This window comes from Rhinatrema bivittatum, chromosome 8 (assembly GCF_901001135.1).
Source record: "Rhinatrema bivittatum chromosome 8, aRhiBiv1.1, whole genome shotgun sequence".
Taxonomy (NCBI): domain Eukaryota; kingdom Metazoa; phylum Chordata; class Amphibia; order Gymnophiona; family Rhinatrematidae; genus Rhinatrema; species Rhinatrema bivittatum.
The window spans coordinates 150,399,986-150,424,528 of NC_042622.1; the positions used below are offsets into that span (position 1 = coordinate 150,399,986).

Sequence of the window (24,543 nt, forward strand, 5' to 3'; positions counted from 1 at the left end):
CGAGTTTTTCATCCCCACGAGTGGACCCTCAACGCAGAAGTAGCAATACAAATATTCAACAAATGGGGAACGCCAACAATCGACCTGTTTGCTACAGAACACAACACACAACTTCCCCAGTTTTGCTCAATACATCCAAGTTCCATCAGAACAGCGCAGGACGCCTTTCTGATTCCATGGTCACAAGGCCTTCTTTATGCCTTTCCACCCATTCCCCTCATCACCAGCACTATTCAAAAATGCATAGCCGACAGAGCACAAATGATACTCATTGCTCCGGCCTGGCCACGTCAGCCATGGTACAGCTACCTCCTTTGCCTCTCCAAAGAAGAACCGATCCGGCTCCCGTCTCGTTCGGACCTTCTCTTTCAGGATCAGGGGACCCTACTTCATCCGCTACACTCTTCCCTCCACTTGACAGCCTGGAGACTGACAGGTGGTTACTAACACAACAAAAAGTATCTCATAAGACACAACTTATACTTCTAGAATCCAGGAAACCCTCCACTAGATTGAACTACAGTTATAAGTGGAGAAGATATACCACATGGTGTACGTTACATCACATCTCGCCGGTGGACTGTACACCACACCAGTTGTTGGACTATCTACATACCCTTTATGAAGCGGGATTAGCGACAGCTTCTATTCGCGTCCATTTGAGCGCTATTGCGGCCTACCATAGACCTTATAATAATGTCACAATAGCAGCTCATCCTCTTCTCGCTCGCTTCTTGAAAGGAATGTTACACATTAGACCACCTTCCAAGAAACCAGCGATTCCGTGGAACATCAATATAGTTTTGGAACAATTGATGCATTCCCCATTCGAACCTATGGAATCAGCTCATATTAAATACCTAACCTGGAAAGTGGTATTTCTGGTCGCAATCACTTCCACGAGACGGGTGAGTGAACTTCAGGCACTAGTACACTACGAACCGTACCTACAATTCTTCCATCAAAAGGTAGTCTTGAGAACACATCCATCCTTCCTACCTAAGGTCATCTCCCAGTTTCATATTAATCAAACTATTGACCTGCCAATTTTTTTCCCAAAGCCACACGCCAATGACCGCGAAGCATTACTTCATACCCTGGATTGCAAACGAGCACTAGCGTATTACAGGAATAGAACGTCGAACTCTTCACGACCGTCGCAACTGTTTCTCTCCTTTGATTCTAACAGACCAGGTACACCGGTCACAAAACGGACTATAGCAAGTTGGATAGTACAATGCATCCAATTCTTCTATGCCAAGCAGAACATACCTCTACTTCAAAAGCCAAAAGCACATCAAACACGTGCCCTTTCCACCTCCTGGGCACATCTCAAACATGTTCAGCCCATAGACATATGCAAAGCGGCAACATGGACTTCCCTACATACGTTTACGGCACATTATTGCTTGGATCAGCAAGTCTCAACGGACACACAGTTAGGTCAAACAATCCTACAGTCCACAACAGCTGACACCAAGTGATTGCCACCAGATAATACACGTTAAAAGAACAAATAGATTGAACGTGAGGGGAGCTTGTGACTCCCAGGACAGCATGGCTAATTCATTCCTGCTATCGACGGGAAAAAACAAGTTTGCTTACCGTAAACGTTGTTTCCGTAGATAGCAGAATGAATTAGCCATGCTGACCCACCCTCCTCCCTGGCAATCACAAATATTACTCAACCAGTAATGCTTAATCACAGACTGAGGAGAATCTGTACTTCCTGCGCGGGAACCCTCGCGCAGCCGCAGAGGGACAAAAAAGCTAACCTCTGCTTTGTCAAGCTCCGCCTCCCGGACCTGATTGACAGATCCCAGGACAGCATGGCTAATTCATTCTGCTGTCTACGGAAACAACGTTTACGGTAAGCAAACTTGTTTTTCACAAAATACATTTTGCATTCTGACAAATATAAAGGTTTTCCTTACCATTTTTTGACCCACTCTCAAACTCAAACTACCTCCCACTTACCCATCCAGCTTTCAAAAGAAAACCTATCATAACATTGTTCAACCACTATTGAGGTATGTACCTTCATTCATACCTAAAAATCAATCACAACAGGCCCAGTATTCAAAGATATCTGGTTATCTAAGTTATCCAGATATAATTATCCAGATAACTTAGAAGGGATATTCAGCAGCATGGTTCTGCTGCTGAATATAACTGGATAAGTTCTAGTTAGCCGGTTAAGTTATATCCAGATAACTTTAGACCTGCTATTGAGCAGATCTAACTTATTTGGTTAACTTAACAGGATAAGGCTGAATATAGGCACTTATTCGTTAAGATAACTGGATATGTTGCCCTGCCTCAATCTGCACATTGCTTGCCCCCAAGATATCTGGCTATCTACTTAGCCGGATAAATACTTATCCAGTTAAGTGGTGGCCTCTGAACATAGTCAGATATTCACGGCTGCCGCTTAGCAGGCCAGACTATGACTGAATCCAAAAGTCTATACAAAAGCCAAGCTTGCGGCTGACGCCAGGCAAAGACAAAACTGATGGCGTGAGACAAGGCTGATGGCTCAATCTGCACATTGCTGCCTCAGTTAGTATAGCTGTGTTTAAAAAAAGATTGGATAAGTTCTTGGAGGAGAAGTCCATTACCTGCTATAAGTTCACCTAGAGAATAGTCACTGCCATTAGCAATGGTAACATGGAATAGACTTAGTTTTTGGGTACTTGCCAGGTTCTTGTGGCCTGGATTGGCCACTGTTGGAAGCAGGATGCTGGGCTTGATGGACCCTTGGTCTGACCCAGTATGGCATTTTCTTATGTTCTTATGTAAGGCTGATGACTGAAGCAGAGCTGAAAATTGCAGTGGAGTCCAAAAGGACAACCATCTCTGGAGCACTCCACCAATCAGGCCTTTATGGTTCAGTGGCCAGACAGAAGCCACTCCTCAGTAAAAGGCACATGCCAGCCTGCTTGGAGTGTGCTAAAAGGCTCTTAAAGGATTCTCAGAGCATGAGAAAAAAGATTCTCTGGTCTAATGAAACTAAGATTGAACTCTTTGGCCTGAATGCCAAGCTTCATGTTTGTAGAAGACTAGGCCACTGCTCATTACCTAGCAAATACTATCCCAAAAGTGAAGCATGGTGGTGGCAGCATCATACTGTGGGAATATATTTCAGCTGCAGGAACTGGGAGGCTAGTCAGGATCAAGGAAAAATGAACAGAGCAAAGTACAGAGAGATCCTTGATGAAAACCTGCTCCAGAATGCTCTGGACCTTAGACTGGGGTGATGATTTATCTTCCAACAGTACAATGACCCTAAGCACACAGCCAAGATAATGCAGGAGTGGCTTCAGGACAAGTCAGTGAATGTCCTTAAGTGGCCCAGCCAGAGCCCAGACTTGAACCCGATCAAACTTCTCTGGAGAGATCTGAAAATAGCTGACAGAGCTTAAGACGATTTGCATAGAAAAATGGGAGAACATCCCCAAATCCAGGTGTACCAAGATTGTAGCATCATACCCAAGAAAACTTAAGGCTGTATTTGGTGCAGAAGGTGCCTCAAAATACTGAGTAAAGGTTCTGAATATTTATATAAATGTGATATTTCAGGGGGTTTTTTTAAACTAGTTTGCACAAATTTTTACAAACCTGATTTCACTTTGTCATTATGGGGTATTGTATGTAGATGAGGATGTGCGTCACGCGCGCCCGTCTATGTGCTTTCATTGGCCGGAGCGCCCAAATCGACGAGCGCTCCAGCCAACGAAAGAACGCTTCGCTCCGCTCGTGCCGGAGAGGGCACAGAACAGTGGGCTCTCACTTCACGCCGAGCCAGGAGAACCGGGACCTGCACGGGGGGGACGCTGCAAGCCGCTTCACAATTTGGCCGAGCCAGGAAGGAAGGAAGGATTGGGGTAGATGGAGCCCTAGCTGTTGTACTGTTGTTGCCAATCAAATTTAAACTATTAACTGGAAGGGGGACAATAAGTAAATCTGCAGCTCTAACACTAAACTTTCAAAAGGGAAACTTTGATAAAATGAGGAAAATAGAAAAAAACTGAAAGGTGCAGCTGCAAAGGTTAAAAGTGTTCAACAGGCTTGGACATTGTTTAAAAATACAATCCTAGAGGCGCAGTTCATATGTATTCCTCACATTAAGAAAGGTGGAAGGAAGGCAAAACGATTACCGTCATGGTTAAAAGGTGAGGTGAAAGAGGCTATTTTAGCCAAAAAAAATCCTTCAAAAATTGGAAGAAGGATCCATCTGAAGAAAATTGGAGAAAACATAAGCATTGTCAAGTTAAGTGTAAAACATTGATAAGACAGGCGAAGAGAGAATTTGAAATGAAGTTGGCCATAGAGGCAAAAACTCATAATAAAAACTTTTTAAAATATATCCAAAGCAAGAAACCTGTGAGGGAGTCGGTTGGACCATTAGATGACCGAGGGGTTAAAGGGGCTCTTAGGGAAGATAAGGCCATTGCAGAAAGACTAAATGAATTCTTTGCTTCCGTGTTTACTAATGAGGATGTTGGGGAGATACCAGTTCCGGAGATGGTTTTCAGAGGTGATGAGTCAGATGAACTAAACGAAATCACTGTGAACCTGGAAGATATAGTAGGCCAGATAGACAAACTAAAGAGTAGCAAATCACCTGGACCAGATGGTATGCATCCTAGGGTACTGAAGGAACTAAAAAATGAAATTTCTGATCTATTAGTTAAAATTTGTAACCTATCATTAAAATCATTTGAAGACTGGAGAGTGGCCAATGTAACCCCAATATTTAAAAAAAGGCTCCAGGGGTGACCCGGGTAACCATAGACCAGTGAGCCTAACTTCAGTGCAGGGAAAATTAGTGGAAACTATTCTCAAGATCAAAATCGTAGAGCATATAGAAAGACAGGATTTAATGGAACACAGTCAACACGGATTTACCCAAGGGAAGTCTTGCTTAACAAATCTGCTTCATTTTTTTGAAGGGGTTAATAAACATGTGGATAAAGGTGAAACGGTAGATGTAGTGTATTTGGATTTTCAGAAGGCGTTTGACAAAGTCCCACATGAGAGGCTTCTACGAAAACTAAAAAGTCATGGGATAGGAGGCGATGTCCTTTCGTGGATTACAAACTGGTTAAAAGACAGGAAACAGAGAGTAGGATTAAATGATCAATTTTCTCAGTGGAAAAGGGTAAACAGTGGAGTGCCTCAGGGATCTGTACTTGGACCAGTGCTTTTCAATATATATATATAAATGATCTGGAAAGGAATACGACAAGTGAGGTTATCAAATTTGCGGATGATACAAAATTATTCAGAGTAGTTAAATCACAAGCAGACTGTGATAAATTACAGGAGGACCTTGCAAGACTGGAAGATTGGGCATCCAAATGGCAGATGAAATTTAATGTGGACAAGTGCAAGGTGTTGCATATAGGGAAAAATAACCCTTGCTGTAGTTACACGATGTTAGGTTCCATATTAGGAGCTACCACCCAGGAAAAAGATCTAGGCATCATAGTGGATAATACTTTAAAATCGTCGGTTCAGTGTGCTGCAGCAGTCAAAAAAGCAAATAGAATGTTAGGAATTATTAGGAAGGGAATGGTTAATAGAACGGAAAATGTCATAATGCCTCTGTATCGCTCCATGGTGAGACCGCACCTTGAATACTGTGTACAATTCTGGTCGCCGCATCTCAAAAAAGATATAATTGCGATGGAGAAGGTACAGAGAAGGGCAACCAAAATGATAAAGGGGATGGAACAGCTGCCCTATGAGGAAAGGTGAAGAGGTTAGGGCTGTTCAGCTTGGAGAAGAGATGGCTGTGGGGGGATATGATAGAGGTCTTTAAGATCATGAGAGGTCTTGAACGAGTAGATGTGACTCGGTTATTTACACTTTCGAATAACAGAAGGACTAGAGGGCATTCCATGAAGTTAGCAAGTAGCACATTTAAGACTAATCGGAGAAAATTCTTTTTCACTCAACGCACAATAAAGCTCTGGAATTTGTTGCCAGAGGATGTGGTTAGTGCAGTTAGTGTAGCTGGGTTGAAAAAAGGTTTGGATAAGTTCTTGGAGGAGAAGTCCATTAACAGCTATTAATCAAGTTTACTTAGGGAATAGCCACTGCTATTAATTGCATCTGTAGCATGGGATCTTCTTAGTGTTTGGTAATTGCCAGGTTCTTGTGGCCTGGTTTGGCCTCTGTTAGAAACAGGATGCTGGGCTTGATGGACCCTTGGTCTGACCCAGCATGGCAATTTCTTATGTTCTTATGTTCTTAAGCCAGGTAAGTGAATTGCAGCTCATCGCTTACATTACTGTCCACTTCCAAGTTTCTCGTTTCTTCTGCAGTGTGGGCATTTGATGTGCTTTAGCTGACAGCAGTACAGGAAAGTTCTTTGAGGTCCACCGTTTTCCTTTGGGTAGCCATCAAGGCTCAACACACCCACCGATAATGAGCAGAGAATATAAATGGGTCAGAGCTGCCTAGAACTTAGGTTTTATTAAGGTCACATGGAGAACTTGGCTTTTAGGCATCCATCTTGGTTGGATGATGTCACTTCCCCTGGAAAAAAAAGATTTAAATAAGCAAAGCAGCTAAACATCAGCACACCTTAAACCAAGGGAAAAAAATATATATACTAGGTTTAACAAGCAAAGCAGCTAAACTCCAGCAAAAGAAATTCAAAAGATATCAGAATGTTTAGACTGTAGGCCTCCGTCCTCTGGCTCCTCTCCAAGCGGCAGAAGATAGAAGTACTTTTACCTTCTACTATAATCTATGTTTCATATATATTCCAGGCACAGAAGGAACCGGGAAGCAGCCAGTGAGCTTCTGGCCAGACTGAAGGACAACTGGGAGCTGCAGCACTTCTTGCAGGACTGCCAGGAGGTAACCCCTGACCTCATATCCTGTGACAGAATTTATGCACTCAGTTCTAGCTTTCATATAATTCTTGCTATATTGTTTCTCTGGGAACGTGGGGGGAGTAGCAACCCCAGGGTTTCTGCAGTAGCAGCTAAGGCTGCCAACATACTCCAGGTTATCAGGTACAGGCAGATTTAATTACTGCTTTTTTGTCCGAAACCAAGTTCAAGGCAATTTACAATTCAGTTACTGTTGTTATTTCTCTGCCCGAGAGGACTAAGTCTAATTTGTACTCTTTTATTGCATTCTGAGGCCTGCAGGCCCTGGCAGGTAAGGGTGGGAATAACACCAGGACTGGCATGTACTTTCCCTTTGAAAACGGGTGTAAGGCCTGTAGGTAAAAAATACCGGCAGATTTTACACCTGTGTGGGCGAGGCCAATGTAATAAGGTGTGCTTAGCAGAGTGCACAGTTTTACCCACAGTCGTGCGTGCGTTGTAGTTAGCACTCTAGCATGGAAATCATAAGCTAATAAAGGCATTAGCTATTACCTCCCTATGCAGAGAGGTATGTAGCTTGAGCGCATGTTTTCTTAGTGATGGAAAGAGAGGTGGAGTAAAGTTTCCAGGGCTTCCCAAACTTGTCCTGGGGACCCCACAGCCAGTTGGATTTTTAGGAAATCCACAGTTAAAATGTATGAGATAAATTTGCATACACTGTGGCTCTTATGATATGCAAATTTATCTCATATATATTTATTGGGATATCCTGAAAACCCAACTGGCTGTGGGGTCCCCAGGACAAGTTTGGGAAGCCCATGTGTATGGACAGAATCAGGTTTTCTGGTGCTAGGACCTGTAGTCAGGATTTATGTGTAGAAAACATGCTTTATGCACAAAATATGATTTATGTGCACAAAAAAACATTTTCTGTACATAAAACAGGGAGGGAAAGGTGGCTTTTCTTCTGTCTCCACCAAGCTTTCTTTTCCTGGGTCTCCAGAGGCTGGATCTTGCTCCCTTCCCAGGTATGGGGCTCGTCCTGATCCAAGAGACGTTTTTGCCCTTGCCATGCAGGCCCGAGAGATTGGTCACTGCGCGTGGCTGGAGACGCCTTTTCTCCTTCTCCCTAATTAAAATGTGTGCAGATTTTTGTTTGCACATTTTTTTTAACTCCTGATGCATTAGCATATCATTTCTTCCTGTATACAAATTCTTACTGCATCTGGTATTAAATTTGTTTTTACTGGCCTATATATCTTCAGCAAAGAGCTAATACTTTGGGAAGCTTCTTTACTTTTGTGGAATTCCCTTCCCTTAGATCTTAGGCAAGATTTAGGAAAGGTTTGAAAGCATGGTTTTTCTCACAAGTTATTTGTAATTAGAAGATTAAATTAAACCTGATTTATTGTTTCTGCTGCAATAGTACACATATGCTATTGAAATTTGTTTTATTATTACCAGTTTTATTAGATGTATATTACATTTGTTTTGAGTTTTATTTATAGGTTAAGCTTTGGCCATGTATATATTATGGGGGTAATTTTCAAAAGCATTTGTATGCATAAAATAGGTTTTTTTCAAAACTACCATGGGAGTTATATGTGTAAAAGTATGCAAAGAAGTCATCCACAAAAAAGATAAACTTTTCTTCCTAACCTCCGCAATTTTGTTCATGAAGATATTGGAACAAAATTGTCCTCAGGCCCAGTCTCTGAGACATTCTTCTGAGTGAAATCCATTTACTACCACACTGTTGCCTATTCCTCAGCCATTTTCTAATTCAGTCCACCATCTTAGGTCCCACCCCTAGAGGCGTCAGTTTATTTATGAACCTCCCATGCAGGACATTATCAAACATTTTATTCAAATCTTAGCTACACTGACATAGATATTCAGCCACTGTCTGGCTGAGATAGCCAAAATAAATATATCTGGAATTTGTTGCCAGAGAATGTGGTTCGTGCAGTTAGTATAGCTGTGTTTAAAAAAGGATTGGATAAGTTCTTAGAGGAGAAGTCCATTACCTGCTATTAAGTTCACTTAGAGAATAGCCACTGCCATTAGCAATGGTTACATGGAATAGACTTAGTTTTTGGGTACTTGCCAGGTTCTTATGGCCTGGATTGGCCACTGTTGGAAACAGGATGCTGGGCTTGATGGACCCTTGGTCTGACCCAGTATGGCATTTTCTTATGTTCTTATGGGCTAACTTAGCCCAGATACCCCTCCATAATACTCTCTCAGCATGGGTTTCCCAACTGTAAATATTACATCATCCGCAAACATTATTTTATGCTCATCCTGACCGACTGATATCCCAGCTATATCCACTGCCTCCTCAATCCTCTGAGCAAATGGCTCCATAACTAATGCAAACAGTAGCGGGGACAGCAGGCATCCCTGTTGTATCTGCCCACCAAGCCAAAAAGCCTCAGAATAGTCTCCCTTGAGCTGGATGCGAGCTTCTGGTGTTTCATACATCTTTTTCAACCACATAGAGAAATTACCCCCCAAACCCACCTTTTCCAAAACATAAAACATAAACGCCCAATACACCTGGTCAAATGCCTTTTCAGCGAAGAGGGCCAACAGCACAGCTGGGATTTGTTCTTTCCAGGCCACCAACGTCAGTTGAGCACACACCTTACATTATCTGCAGCTTGCCTTCCTTGAATGAATCCCACCTGATCCGGATGTACCAAATCTGTGATGACTGAGTCTAGCCAGACCTCCATTATTTTTGCTAATATTTTAACATTCAAATTCAGCAAAGAGATTGGCCGATAGGATATACAAAGATTCCTATCCCTACCCTCTTTCAGCAAGATTGAAATACCCGCCATATTCACATAAGGCAAGAGAGTACCTTCCTTCAAGAGAGAATTAAAAGAAGATTCAAGGAAAGGAGCTAACTGTGCACTAAACTTCTAGAACAGGCCTCTAGGCTGGACAAATCTTCACACAGGATTCCCTCCACTAAAAAAAAAAAAAAGTAGCATAGCTTCCACATAAACTCAGTCCAACAAAATAGAAGGTAACCCATTATGGATTCATCTCCCATTTCAAATCAGCGTTAAGAACCAAAATATAGCTCCACAATAGTCTTCCAGCGAGGATCTCCAATAGCTGACAATATTCCAAAGATTCTTAGTAGTGCTGAAGCTTGCCTCCATGTTTTTCTGCGCCTCAAACCTTTTTCCACTTCAAAAAGTCTTTTTTAGATATAGCCAAGCTCCCAGCTGTCACTTCTTGCTCTACCTCCTGCACCGGTACTGCCCGCAGACCCGCTGACACCAAGGCCTGCCTGCCCTCCTCCAATGACCTGATCCAATGATTCTTGCCACTGACTGTGAACATGAGGCCAAAGGGAAACTGCCATCGGTATTGAATATTTCCTTCTTAAGTCCCGAGGTGATCGCGCCCATTTCCCCAGCATCTTTTCAAAGAAGAACTAGACAAATCATTGAAAAGCACCACAGAGTTCTCCCATTTTACTTAGCCCATTGTCCGGATCTTCATCATGATTTTATCTTTGACTGGGAAGTCCTGGAAGCACACCACAATATCCCTTGGTAGGTTCTGTCTCGGCGGCCCAAGGGATCTATGCGCCCTCTCAATCACTATAGTCTCAACAGCACTCTCATCAGTCGCTCCACTGTGTAAAACTGCCTCAGAGATTCACTGGACCACCTTGATGCAATCAGAATATTCACTGCTCTTGGGGACACCTCTAATATGAATATTATTACGTTGCATTTGATTTTCCAAGTCCTCTATCTTACTCTGCATGTCCATGCCACTTTCTTGAAGCCCCTCAGCAATCTTTATGAGGCTAGTTAGCTGCTCCGCATGTTCATCCATCCGCTACTCAACCTCGTCAATACAACCTCCCATGTCAGTGAATTCATGGCACAACTCAGTGATAGTGGGTGAGAATCTCGCTTTTGACACCTGCCAGTTCTTTTTTTAAGTTCCTGAAACCAGCTCTTCATCTCTGTCCTAGCACTAGAGCACTCCAGCACTCTCTCTGCCTCACCATCGCTCATCGCCTCAGACTCCGATGAGGTGTGTTCACTCTGTGCCTTGGCCTGCACCACGCATTTTGGCCCCGCTTCAGCGATGCCGAAGTAGAATTTAATTTCACCAATTTTCCTTAGCAAAGACATGCCCATAACCTTAAGCCAGCACTTCCCAACAGAAATGGTGCCAAGCTCTCCGGAATCCTGTGATCAACAGCTTATTGATAAACGTCCAAGCCAGGTGCCACTATTAAGCGGCCATCAAGGTTCGTGACATCACTTCCTCTCAGGCTGAATATCCTAATAGCACCAATTAGTCAGCTAAGTAGCATTAAATATCAACCTTACCATATCCAGTGACTGACCTCAGTATTTTTTTTTTTAATTTATTTTGGCTTCATTTATCACCTAACCTATCGGCTCAAGGTAATGTACTGGAAGCATGGTATACAATAACACAAAATACTGGCACACAGTATCAGATAACAATTAGAAAAATAAGGTAATATATTTAAAAATTCAAACTACTCCATAGCAAAATACATAATTAAAACTAAAAAAACAAACACTAATCCTTGCCACAAATGGGCTTCAGATTGATTCCAATCAACGGTAAAATAAGCATGAAATAAATATTTAGTCCAAATAAATCCCAGAACTTTGATTAGTAACACCCTAACCTTATCCTTTGTAAAATTTCCAAAATCTAGGTCTTTTTAACTGTAAAGTTTTACCATCTCATCACATCTGGCAGTCCCCCCATCCCTTCCCTTTTACTGAACTGTAATGGTATATGCAGGCAGCCTAAAAGCTAGATAACTCTGCACGATTTAAATCCAGTGTAACTGGCTAAAAACAGGATCAATCTCAAAATCACAAATGTAAAACATTAGTCCAATAAAAAGGTCTGACTCTTAATTCTACATATCCAAGTGAACTAACACACCAACAATACTTCGCTCAAGATTTCCAAAAGAAATCTATTGTGCAGTAGACAAAATTGGGGTAGCCAACTATTCCATGCACCATAGCAGGACATCCCACCAAACTGGGGGGGGGAGGGGGGATGAAGAGGTGTGCTACCCTTTGAGTGTGAGGACCGGGTAGGAGCCTGCTGTCAGTTTCAATTCATGGTCCTCTCATTGCTTGGGTTCCAAGCACCCTCCACCCTGCCCCCTTACACTTCCTTTCTCATGCAAACACACACTCCCAAATGCACAACCTCTTTTCCCATGCACACATGTACACACTCCCAAATGCACAACCTCCTATCCCATGCACACATATGCACAACTTCCTTTCCAATGCACACATACACACACTCCCAAATGCACAACCTCCTGTCCCATGCACACATACACACTCCCAAATGCACAACCTCCTATCCCTTGCACACATATGCACAACTTTCTTTCCAATGCACACATACACACACTCCCAAATACACAATCTCCTATCCCATGCACACATATGCACCACTTCCTTTCCGATGCACACATACACACACTCCCAAATGCACAACCTCCTGTCCCATGCACACATACACACTCCCAAATGCACAACCTCCTATCCCTTGCACACATATGCACAACTTTCTTTCCAATGCACACATACACACACTCCCAAATGCACAACCTCCTATCCCTTGCACACATATGCACAACTTTCTTTCCAATGCACACATACACACACTCCCAAATGCACAACCTCTTTTCCCATGCACACATATACACACTCCCAAATGCACAACCTCCTGTCCCATGCACACATACACACTCCCAAATGCACAACCTCCTATCCCTTGCACACATATGCACAACTTTCTTTCCAATGCACACATACACACACTCCCAAATGCACAACCTCCTATCCCTTGCACACATATGCACAACTTTCTTTCCAATGCACACATACACACACTCCCAAATGCACAACCTCTTTTCCCATGCACACATATACACACTCCCAAATGCACAACCTCCTATCCCATGCACACATATGCACAACTTCCTTTCCAATGCACACATACACACACTCCCAAATGCACAACCTCCTGTCCCATGCACACATATACACACTCCCAAATGCACAATCTCCTGTCCCATGCACACATACACACACTCCCAAATGCACAACCTCCTGTCCCATGTACACATATGCACAACTTCCTTTCCGATGCACACATACACACACTCCCAAATGCACAACCTCCTGTCCCATGTACACATACACACACACACTCCCAAATGCACAATCTCCTGTCCCATGCACATATATGCACAACTTCCTTTCCGATGCACACATACACACACTCCCAAATGCACAACCTCCTTTCCCATGCATACATACACACACATACACACACGCACACAATCCTGTATGCACAGCCTCCTTTCCCTTGCACATATACACATCCAGCATATTTCTTTCTCTCTTGTTCTTTCTCACTCGCATTGGTTCTTCTCTCCCTCTGCCTTCCAAATGTCTCCTTCACAGAGAACTCAAGATTGGACTATATATTTCAAGGAGTAAAGGTTGGGGCAGTGACACAGGGTAACAGAAGCAGAAGTTAGAGTATGTGCAACATCACACACCCAAATGACAGGACATAAAGTTAAAAAGAGTAGACCACCACCAATCTTAGATGTTAGACATTACAGCTCAGATTGAAAAAGCAATGCATATATACAGAGATTATTAAGGAATTGAAAATTGTTGGCAATGCCCATAGTAGCTGGGGGCTGTCTTTCTGTGATCGGTGTTAATAGGGGACTGGACCATATGCTCCCACCAATTGCTGCCAATTCCTCTCTCTTTCCACTCTTTCTACCCAACTGCAGCTCAGCCTCTGGATCAACGAGAAAATGCTGACAGCCCAGGACATGTCCTACGATGAGGCCCGTAACCTCCACAGCAAATGGCAGAAGCATCAGGCCTTTATGGCAGAGCTGGCTTCCAACAAGGACTGGCTGGACAAGATCAACAAGGTACGTTGGATGGGGCAGACGGGAAATGGCCACCCTCATCTGTCCCATGCACATGGTTCTAATGAGTGCCCAATGGTAAGTAACAGCAGCCATAACTGAATGCACATTGGCATGCAGTTTAAGACATTTACCAGACCACATTTGGAGTACAGGTTTCAGACTGCACACCTGTAAAGGAAGCCTTAGGAGGGTGCCCCAGGGCTGCTGAATTAGAGGCCAACAATGGGTGAGTACAGTTTTGAGCAGTGTTAAAGTTCAAGACTTACCTTTGGTAGCCTTGGCCAGACATCTCTGCTTAGCAGTAGAGAGCCAGGCAGAGGCTGGAAGACTTGTTGGTCCCAAAAACCTTGTGCACTGCCACGGTCTTACTTTGATCTCTTTCTAGGGAATTCGCTGTGTTAATAGTAGAAAAACTATGATTCTCTAGTCTCCCGAGTCTGTACAGGAATAGACAAGCTTTGGGGAAAAAAGACATAGGGGCAGTTCTCCAACCCCTTCTCCTTTCAGGCCCAGAACACAATGCCCAGAGTCCGTTTTCCAGTGGTACTGGCAAGAACCACCTCCTCTTTGGTGCTGGATAAACACTAGGATTAGGACCAGTACTCAGTATATTTGTAATCCCATGGTTCCATGCCCGGTTACTACTTAATTCTCTCTATAGCAGAGTTTTAAATTCCGAGTCCAAACTTCCAATCTTCAGTAGTGTTAGCAAAAATTCACGCTTTAAAAACTAGGCAAGCAATAAGATAGTAGGGCCTGCAATCGTTCATTTAGGGGTAGATTTTCAAAATGGACGCGCGATTTTATAACGCACGCTCAAGTTATAAAATTCCAGATCGGCGCACACAAGGAGGGTATAATTTTGCATCAGCCCCTATATCAGCCAACTTTAATATGACAGTATTATTCTAATCATTGGTCAAAAACCTCCAGCCAGCCAATGTTTATTTAATTTTAATCAATCCAGTTATTTTTTATATTTTTCAGTCCAATTATTTTTTATATTTTTATATTTTTCTAAATCGACTAAAACTCATCTTATACTGATCGTTTTTTTCTGTTGAATCAAAAATCCCGGCAAAAGCCACCACAGACGTTGGCCAATTGTTTCACCACAAGCTGCCTTCAGGGCGGAAATCGAACTTTTTGCCGCCGATCCAAACTTACAGCCTGACATTGAGTAAACGGTGAGAGAGTTGCTCCTTGCTGGAAGTAAGTTTGGATCGGCGGCAAAAAGTTCGATTTCCGCCCTGAGGCAGCCTCTGAGGCGAAACAATTGGCCAACGTTTGCCGGGATTTTTGATTCAACAGAAAGAACGATCAGTATAAGATAAGTTTTAGTCTATTTAGAAAAATGTAAAAATATAAAAAATAACTGGATTGATTAAAATGAAATAAACATTGGCTGGTTGGAGGTTTTTGACCAATGATTAGAATGATACTGTCATATTAAAGTCGGCTGACATAGTATGCCAGATCTCTGAGGTCTTTTCCTCCATATTTTCACTGTATGAATCCAAGATACTCTTTCTAAAAACATTATTTAAGTGAAAGAATTTTTTATTTTTTAATTGTTTTCTTTCACTAGCCCTCTGTTGTTATTTTCGAGTAAATCTATTTTGGGTCACTTCCATACAATTCAGTCTACAATTTAATCAGAGGCCTAAAATATTTACAAAACTGTAGTTTGGCACTTGGTGTGCTAAAAGCAAACCTGTTTCGGAGTAAAGTTCTAGAACAAGGGGTCATGATATGGGCAGGCTAGCTGGGTCCTTATCTGTTATTATATTCTTTGTTTCAGTGTTTTTTTAATGGTGAAACGAGGCAATAAAAATCATATGTGTGAAAACCCCATCAGTGAAAATATTAAATAGCATTTCCAAGTGTTTGGAAATTTGACAGTTGAAAGTTGTCAAACTTAGGGGAAGAATCAGTGGGGGAGGTAGAAGGGATGTCCTTAGATTTCACCTGCAGTGCTTAAGTGCATAAGGCAGGAGGTGGTATGCAAGTGGTCTTTGGAAGTTAGGCATATATTTCTCATAGAAGGTTTTTCAGTTGTATAGGGGTGGGAGGTACTGTTCTCAGTTTCATTCCATATTTCCTGCCTCTTCCATTCTCCTCGTGCAATGTTACTATGCTGAGACATGTCCCCCTCTCTTCCCTTGCAGGAGGGGCAGCAGCTGCTGTTGGAGAAACCAGAACTGGAGCCCATAGTACGGGAAAAGCTCAGTGCACTGCAGAGGCTCTGGGACGAGTTGGAGTCCGCCACACAGCTGAAGGCCCAGTGCCTCTTTGATGCCAACCGAGCAGAGCTGTTCACACAGAGCTGCTCAGCCCTGGAGAACTGGCTGCAGAACCTGGAGGGGCAGTTGCAGTCTGATGACTATGGGAAGGACCTGACCAGTGTCAACATACTGCTCAAAAAGCAACAGGTGAGAAGCTTTATGGACCAGACTGAGCTACTAAGTTCTATGGACTGGGCATTACTACCAGGATATAAGGGCCAGTTCTTGTAACTGGAATGTATGGACAAGCTATTATTGTGGTCTGTGAACCAGATATTATTCTCATAGCCCACTGATGGGGCATTATTCTCATGGTCTATAAACTGGGAATTATTACTAAGCTCTAAGGACTAGGCCTTGTTACAGAACTCTGTAGACAAAGCTTAGTTATCAAATTCTATGGATTGGGTGTTGTTACTAGAGTCTGTGGACTTGACATTGTTACCAGAATCAACTGACCAGGCGCTATCATGATCTACTGACTGGGCGTTATTACCAGGATGTATTGCCTAGTCCTGTTACTAGCATCTACAGACTGGGCATTATTACTAGTATGCACAGACTGGGTCCTATTAACTAGGAATGAGCATAATTATAGTGGTTTACAGACCAAGCGTTATTACTGGATGGACCAGTGTGATCTTTTTCTGCTGCCCAGGAAGAAAGGGTTAGCCATTGTATTGGGTGATTCAATCATTAGGAAAGTAGATAGCTGGGCAACTGAATGGCTGGTGGGTGTGAGGATCACTTGGTAACTTATCTACTTGGTTCAAAGGTAGTGGACCCCCCACATGCCTAGATAAAATTTTAGAGCGTGATGGGAAAGAGCTGCCTGACATGGTACATGTGAGTACCAATGTCATAGGAAGGTGCAGAAGGGAGGTTCTGGAGGCTAAATGTAGGCTCAATGGGTAGGAAATTGAAATCCAGAACCTCCAGTGTTGCATTCTCAGTAATGCTTTCCGTTCCATGTGCAGCACCACAGAGGCAGGCCAAGCTCCAGAATCTCAATGCAAGGATGAGACAATGGAGCAGGGAAGAAGGCTTTAGGTTTGTGAGCAACTGAGGAGCATTCTGGGAAAGGGGAGCCTATTCTGATGGGATGGGCTCTACCTTAACCAGAGTGGAACCAGGCTGTTGGCACTAACTTTTAAAAAGGCGATAGAGCAGCTTTTAAACTTTAACATGGGAGAAAACTGACAGTTGCTCAGCAGCACATGGTTTGGAGAGAGGTATTTTCAAAGGATATTGTCAAACCAAGTAAGTTAGAATGTCTCGCTAGAGAGATTGTTGTAAAAGCTGAAAACCCCCAGATGTATTTAGAAACAGAGAATGCAGATAAAAATGACTCCAAATTGTGTGTATCGTCTGATAACAAGCAGGTTGTGGGTACATACTGTATAAAAATAAAATGCAAATAAACCTACTTTAAAATGTCTGTATGTGAATGCCAGAAGTCTGAAAAATAAGACGGGAGAGTTAGAATGTATGGTGCTAAAGGAAGATATAGACATAATAGGTATCTTGGAGACCTGGTGGAAGGAGGATAACCAATGGGACACTGAGATACCAGGGTACAAATTATATCTACATGACAAGGCAGATAAAATTGGTGGAGGGATGACACTATATGTTAATGATGGCATAGCATCAAGCAGGATAAATATTTTGCAGGAAACAGACTGCACTCTGGAATCCCTATGGATACAAATTCCAAGAGTAAAAGGGAAGAATATAGTTTAGGGATATATTACTGCCCGCCTAGCCAGAATGAGGAAGCAGACTGCAAAATGCTAACAGAGATTAGACTAGCTAGTAAAATGGACAACACGAGGGCCATATTCAGACACAGTCCGGATAGCAAAATAGCTGGATAAACTTATCCGGCTAACTTTAGAGCCGCACTATTGAATATAGCAAGCTTTCTTAAAGACAGCTGGCTAACTTTAAGACAGCACTTTCAGCCAACCAGACTTAGCTTGCTATGTTAACCGGCTAACTCTGAATATGAGTTAGCCGGTTAACATAGTTGGCTAACTCATCTCCTCCCAGTTATACCCTCGGATTGCCACTAACATAACTGGCTAAATTCTAGCCAGCTAATAAGTTAACTGACTAGAATTTAGCCAGAGAAGTGCCTAAATATTCATTTAGCTGGGTAACTTCTGAGTTATGCAGCTAAATGCTTCTGAATATGGATCTCCACAATAATTTTATTTATTTATTTAGTGCTTTTTTATACCGGCATTCATGATTCAGATCATATCATGTCGGTTTACAAATAACAAGGGTCGTAACCTAACTATTAACATGGTATAGAGAAGACAAAAGTTACAATGAACAGGGGTGCCAGAACTGGGAAGAGGCAGATATAGCAGACAGTAACTAGATAACTGTATCAATTATTTACAATTTGTTGAGTGATGGTTCGTAACAGCTGGGGGGGCTCTGGGTTTATGGAAAGGCCTGTTTAAATAGTCTGTTTAAATAATAATGGGAGACTTCAATTTCCCAAATATTGATTGGGTAAATGTCACATCAGCGCATGCAAGAGAGGTAAAGTTCTGAGATGCCATCAGTGAGTGACTGCTTCATGCGGCAGTTGGTCATGGAACCAATGAGAAGAGATAAAGTTGATTGACCTTATCAGCAGGAGTGATCATAATGTAACAAAATTTTACATAATCACTGGAGGGCAAATACCAAGGAAAACTACTGTAGTAGCATTTAGCTATAAAAAGGAGATTATGCTAAAATGAGGAAATTTGCTAGAAAAAAAATTGAAAGGCGCCATTTAGAAGGCTAAAAATTTGTAAGAGGCATGGTCAGTGTTTAAAATTTCCATCCTTGAGGCCTAGAGAAAATGTATTCCATACATTTAAAAAGGTTGAAAGAAAACCAAATGATTGCCGATGTAGTTTAATAGTGAGGTGAAAGAGGCAATTAAAGCCAAAAGATATATTTTTAAAAAATGGAAAGCAGACACAAAGATAGAGAAGAGCATAATCACTGGACAATTAGATATAAAAAAGTAATTAAGCTGGCTAAGAGAGAATTAGAAAAGAAGCTTGCCATAGAGGTAAAAACAAGTTAAAAAAAAACCTTTCTCAAGTACATTTGAAGCAAAAAGACTGTGAGAGAGTCAGTGGGGCCACTAAATAACCGAGAGATAAAAGGGGGGGGGGGGGGGGGTCAGGGAGGACAAGGAAATAGCAGAAAAACTAAATGAATTCTTTGCCTCTGGCGTTACTGAGTTAGATGTCAGAGACATTCCCATACTGGAAACATTTTTTCATGGTAGTGACTTTCTGCAACAAGCTGCAATCACTGTGAAAAGGGAGGATGTAATAACAGCTTGACAGACTAAAGAAAAACAAGTCATCAGGACCAGATGGTATTCACCCCAGAGTCATGAAGGAATTAAAAAATGAACTTGAAGATCTGTTTCTGGTGATTTTCAACCTATCATTTCATACAGCCACGACACCAGAAGACTGGAGGGTGTCCAGTGTGATGCCAATGTTTAAAAAGGGCTCCAAGGGTGATCCCGGAAACTATTGACCAGTGAACCCGACATCTGTGTTGGGCAAAATGGGCAAATCTATTCTTAAAAACAAAGGGGCGGATTTTAAATCCCCTGCGCGCGTAAATCTGGGCGGATTTACGCGCGCAGGGCCCTCGCGCGCCGGCGCGCCTATTTTGCATAGGCTGCTGGCACGCACAGAGCCCCGGGACGCGCGTAAGTTCTGGTTTTTTAAAAGGGGCGGGAGGGGGCGTGTCCAGGGGCATGGCAGAATGACGCGGCGTTTCGGGGGCAGCGACGCGGGCATGGTTTCGGCCCGGGGGCGTTCCGGGGGCATGGCCACGGCCTCCGGACCAGCTCCTGGGACCGGAACACGGACGGGGCAGCCGGCCGACGCGCGCAGATTTACGTCTGCTTTTCGCAGGCGTAAATCGTGCGATAAAGGTAAGGGGGGGTTTAGATAGGGCCGGGGGGGTGGGTTAGGGAGGGGAAGGGAGGGGAAGGTGGGGGGAGGGCGAAGGAAAGTTCCCTCCGAGGCCGCTCCAAAATCGGAGTGGCCTCGGAGGGAACAGGCAGCGCGCGCTGGGCTCGGCGCGCGCAGGTTGCACAAATTTGCACCCCCTTGCACGTGCCAACCCCGGATTTTATAAGATACGCGCGGCTATGTGCGTATCTTATAAAATCCAGCGTACTTTTGTTTGCGCCTGGTGCGCAAACAAAAGTACGCGATCGAGCAATTTTTTAAAATCTACCCTAAAATTACTGACACATAGTTTAATGGGGGATAGTCAACATAGGTTTTGCAAATTTACTTGATTTTTTTGAGGGTGTAAATAAACATGCAAACAATGGTGAATTGATATGGTGTATTTGGATTTTCAGAAGACACTTGGCAAAGTCCCTCATAAGAAGCTCTTCAAGAAATTGGGAGGTCATGAGATCAAAGGCAGTCTACTGTTATGGATTGGAAACTGAATAAAAGACGAGTTGGACTAAATGTCTATTTCCGAATTGAGAAAGGTCATTAGGCAAGCCCCAGAAGTCTATATGGGGGCCTGTGCTATTTAGCATATTCATAAATGATCTGGAGAAAGGAATCATGAGTGATGTGACCAAATTTGCAGATGACACAAAATTGTTTTAAGTCGTTAAAACAGTGAAGAACTGCAGAAGGACCTTGTAAGACTAGGAGACTGGGCTTCTAAATGGCAGATGCAATTTAATATGGACAAATGCGAACTAATACGCGTAGGGCAAAATGATTCTGGGTTCTGTGTTAGGAGTCATCACCCAGGAAAAGTACCTCAGAATCTTTGTGGACAATACCTTGAAATCTTCAACTCTGTGCGGCGGTGGTCAAAATGACAAGTAGAATGTTAGGAATCATTTGGAAAGGAATAGAAAATAAAATTGAGAATATCGTCATGCCTTTGTATAGAGCCATGGTGCAATCGCACCTTGAATATTGTGTGCAGTTCTGGTCGCCCTCATCTCAAAAAATACATAGCGAACATAAAAAAGGTACAGAGAAGGGAACAGAAACAATAAAAGGAAATGGAAAAGCTCCCATATGGAGAAAGACTAAACAGACTGGGGCTCTTTAGGATGGAACGGGTAAACAGGTAATGATTATTTACCCTTTCAAGCAATACTAGAACTAGGAGACATTCCATGAAACTAGCAACCAGAAGATTTAAAACAAACTGTAGGAAGTATTTTTTCACTCAGTGCACAACCAGGCTATGGACTATGTTACTGGAGGACAAGGTCAAGGCAACGAACATAGTGGGATTCAAAAGAGCATTGGACAGGTTCCTAAAGGAAAAGTCTATAACAGTTATTAGCCAGGTTGACTTGGGAAAGTCGACTAGTCTCTGGGAATGTGATGCAAGAAATAGATCAACTATTGGGTATCTGATGGGTACTGGTTACCCGGATTGACCACGGTTGGAGACAGAATGCTGGGTTCGATGGTCCTTAGTCTGACCCTGCATGGCATGTCATATGTTCTTATGTTAATGTGTATGCACTAAATTTTGGGGCCAATTTTTCAATACACTGCTAATAAATGAGATAGCCAGCTTTTTATAGCCTGCTAAATTGCAGTTGAAAATAGGTAAATGTAGCTGGCTATATAATAACCCGCTATACTTAGGTCTACTATACCTGTGCTCAAAGATAGGTGGTTAAATCCAGTGTTATACTGATGATTTACAGATTTTCTGTTCTTTGCATCACTGTCTGGCTGATTTTGTCAGAGAGGTTAATGCATGTCTGAACACTGTTTCATTGTGGATGAAAATGAATAAATTAGCACTGAATGCTTAAAAGACTGAGACAATTTGGATCAGCAATACTGAATTAGATTTAAATGAGAACCAAATTTTATTAGAGGTGAAGAGCCTTGATATTATTTTAGATTATTTTAGATTTGCATCTTACTTTTAAACCACATATTTCATCTTTATGCTAGCGCATGTAGTTTAAATTGAGATTGGCTCGTTTGTTGAAACCTTTTTAACTGAGACTCAGTTTAGGACAGTGATACAGTTAACTGTATTTTCTTTGATGGATTATTGTAATTCATTTTCACTCGTCTTCCATTAAAATCTTTGCATGGTTTACAAATGGCTCAAAATGCGGTCAGTTGCATTTTGATTAGCACGCTTTTCTGGAACCATATTAGCAACCCTTCATAAATTGCTGGTAGCTTTTAGGCCTATTTTTAAGATTATCTGTTTGATGTTTAAAATAATTCATGGTATTGGCCCCTTTTATCTGGCAGAGTAGATTAAGAAGTATTAACTTGTACGATGTTTACATTCCTATAATGATCTTCAGTTATGCATTCCTTCTTCTAATAAATGCAGAAAGAAATTTGCCTTTAATTGAGCTAGCCATGCATTATGAAATTCACTCCCTGAAGAGCTAAGGCTTGAGAATAATTATCTTTGATTTAGATGTCTTTTGAAAACTCATTTATTCAAGAGGACTTGTGCTGATTTGCTGTGTATCTTTTTGGAAGGATTTTTAATTATTGAATGTAACATAGTAATTGACAGCAGATAAAGCCAAAGGTCCATCAGTCTGCCCAGCAAGTTGCTTTTTGTAGTAATTGCCGATTTGTGCAGCTTACTCCCTTGCCTACTGTTAAAGGTAGTAACTGCCTCTCGATGCAGGTTACCCCTTGCCTTCCATTAACGAGAGTAACTGCCATTCCATGTAGGTTACCCCCATGCATTAGTGTTACGCCTTGGAACAGTAACTTACAAACAGCCATGGGGGTATATATGTACACGTGAATGCCGGTTCGCGCGAATGAATGCAGCCATTTTATAACACACGCGTGTATACGTGCGCATGGCATGTACGCACAATTTTATATCAGCGCGCACATGTGTTCACAAATGCTGGCTCTACCACGTAAGTGGAGGGGTTTATTACATATACGCACCGACACAATTACCAGTTTCCCCAGTCCCGTTTTCAGTTCGCCCAGGTAAAGCCTAGGACTTCCTACGCCCGCTAATTAACCTGCCTCCCTTTTACTCGTTTAGCTCCAACCCTTCAATCCTTGCTAACTTGCCTAGTTTTTTTTATTATACTAGTTACACACCATCCATAGCAGAAGTAAAGAAATGCGGATAGGGAGCCCGGCGCATGCTTGTGCATGTAAATAGTTTTAATGCTAAAATCTGGGAATGCCCACGCCCCACCCAGACCACGCCCATGCCCCGCCCCTTCCCTCCAAAATGTGTATGTGCATACCAGGAAATACGTGCGTACTCGCAAATTTTTAAAAATCCACACGGTGTATGGCAACCTGAGAGATGCGCATATCTCCCAGCTTTGGCATGCGCCGAGCTCTTAAAATTTATCTCAAAGTTAACATGGATTACACATTTTTTCATTTTCACTCTCTAGCCTGTGGGGATCCTGCCCTTTAGAATTCCATCACATTCTGTTCTTCACCACCTCTTCAGGGAGAGTATTCCATGCATCCACCACCTTCTCTGTGAAGAAATACTTCCAGATGCTGGTTCTGAGTTACCAACTCTGGAGTTCCATATCATGACTCCTAGTTCTGCAGTTTCCTTTCCAGTGGAAAAGGATGTTTTATGCATCGTTAATACCTTTCAGGTATTTTACGGACTGTATCATATCTCCCCTGCACCTCCTCTCCTCCAGGGTATACATATTCAGGTCCTTCAATCTCATTTCATATGGCTTATGATGCAGACCCCACACCATTTTGGTCTCCTTTCTCTGAACTGCTTCCATCCTGCCCTTACCCTGTTTGAGATAAGGTCTCCAAAACTGAACACAGTACTCCAGGTGAGGTCTCACCAAAGATCTATATAAGGGCATTATCACCTCCAATTTCATGCTGGTTATTCTATGCAGCCCAGTATCCCTTTGGCTTTTGCCATTGCCTTGTCACATTGTTTCGTTGGCTTCAGTTCGCCAAACATTATCACGCCAAGGTCCCTCTCAAGTGTGTGCACATTAGTCTTTCACCCCCAATCTCATACAGTTCTTTTGGATTACTGCTCCCTCAGATGGCAACTTTGTTACTGGCGCACAGGCATCCATGTAAACACGTATGCCAGCTTGTGGCAAAGTACGTGGCCATTTTGTAACATATGCACGTATATGCGTGCATTGTATGAAACAGGCCGAACACGCATGCATGTACACACAATTTTATGTGGACAAGCACATATGCACGCAAATGCCGCCTCTGCTGTGTAAGTGGGGGAATTTTATAAGAGACATTTCATTCGCAGTTCATTCCCAGTTCACCCAATTAAGGGATAGGACTTCGAACCCTCCTAGTTATTAGCCTCCATTTCCCCCTATTAGCCCCAACCCCTAAAACTC

General features: G+C 42.6%; 1 protein-coding gene across 2 annotated transcripts in view; it reads left to right on the forward strand.

Annotated features, from left to right (window-relative positions):
- Positions 1-24,543, forward strand: part of SPTBN2 (spectrin beta, non-erythrocytic 2) — a 411,931-nt gene that overhangs the window by 275,851 nt on the left and 111,537 nt on the right. For both annotated transcript variants that reach the window (XM_029611250.1, XM_029611248.1), the window contains exons 17-19: positions 6,780-6,870; positions 13,708-13,854; positions 16,023-16,286. In XM_029611250.1, coding sequence (XP_029467110.1) covers positions 6,780-6,870; positions 13,708-13,854; positions 16,023-16,286 — 502 coding nt within the window. The remainder of the gene's footprint in view (positions 1-6,779; positions 6,871-13,707; positions 13,855-16,022; positions 16,287-24,543) is intronic.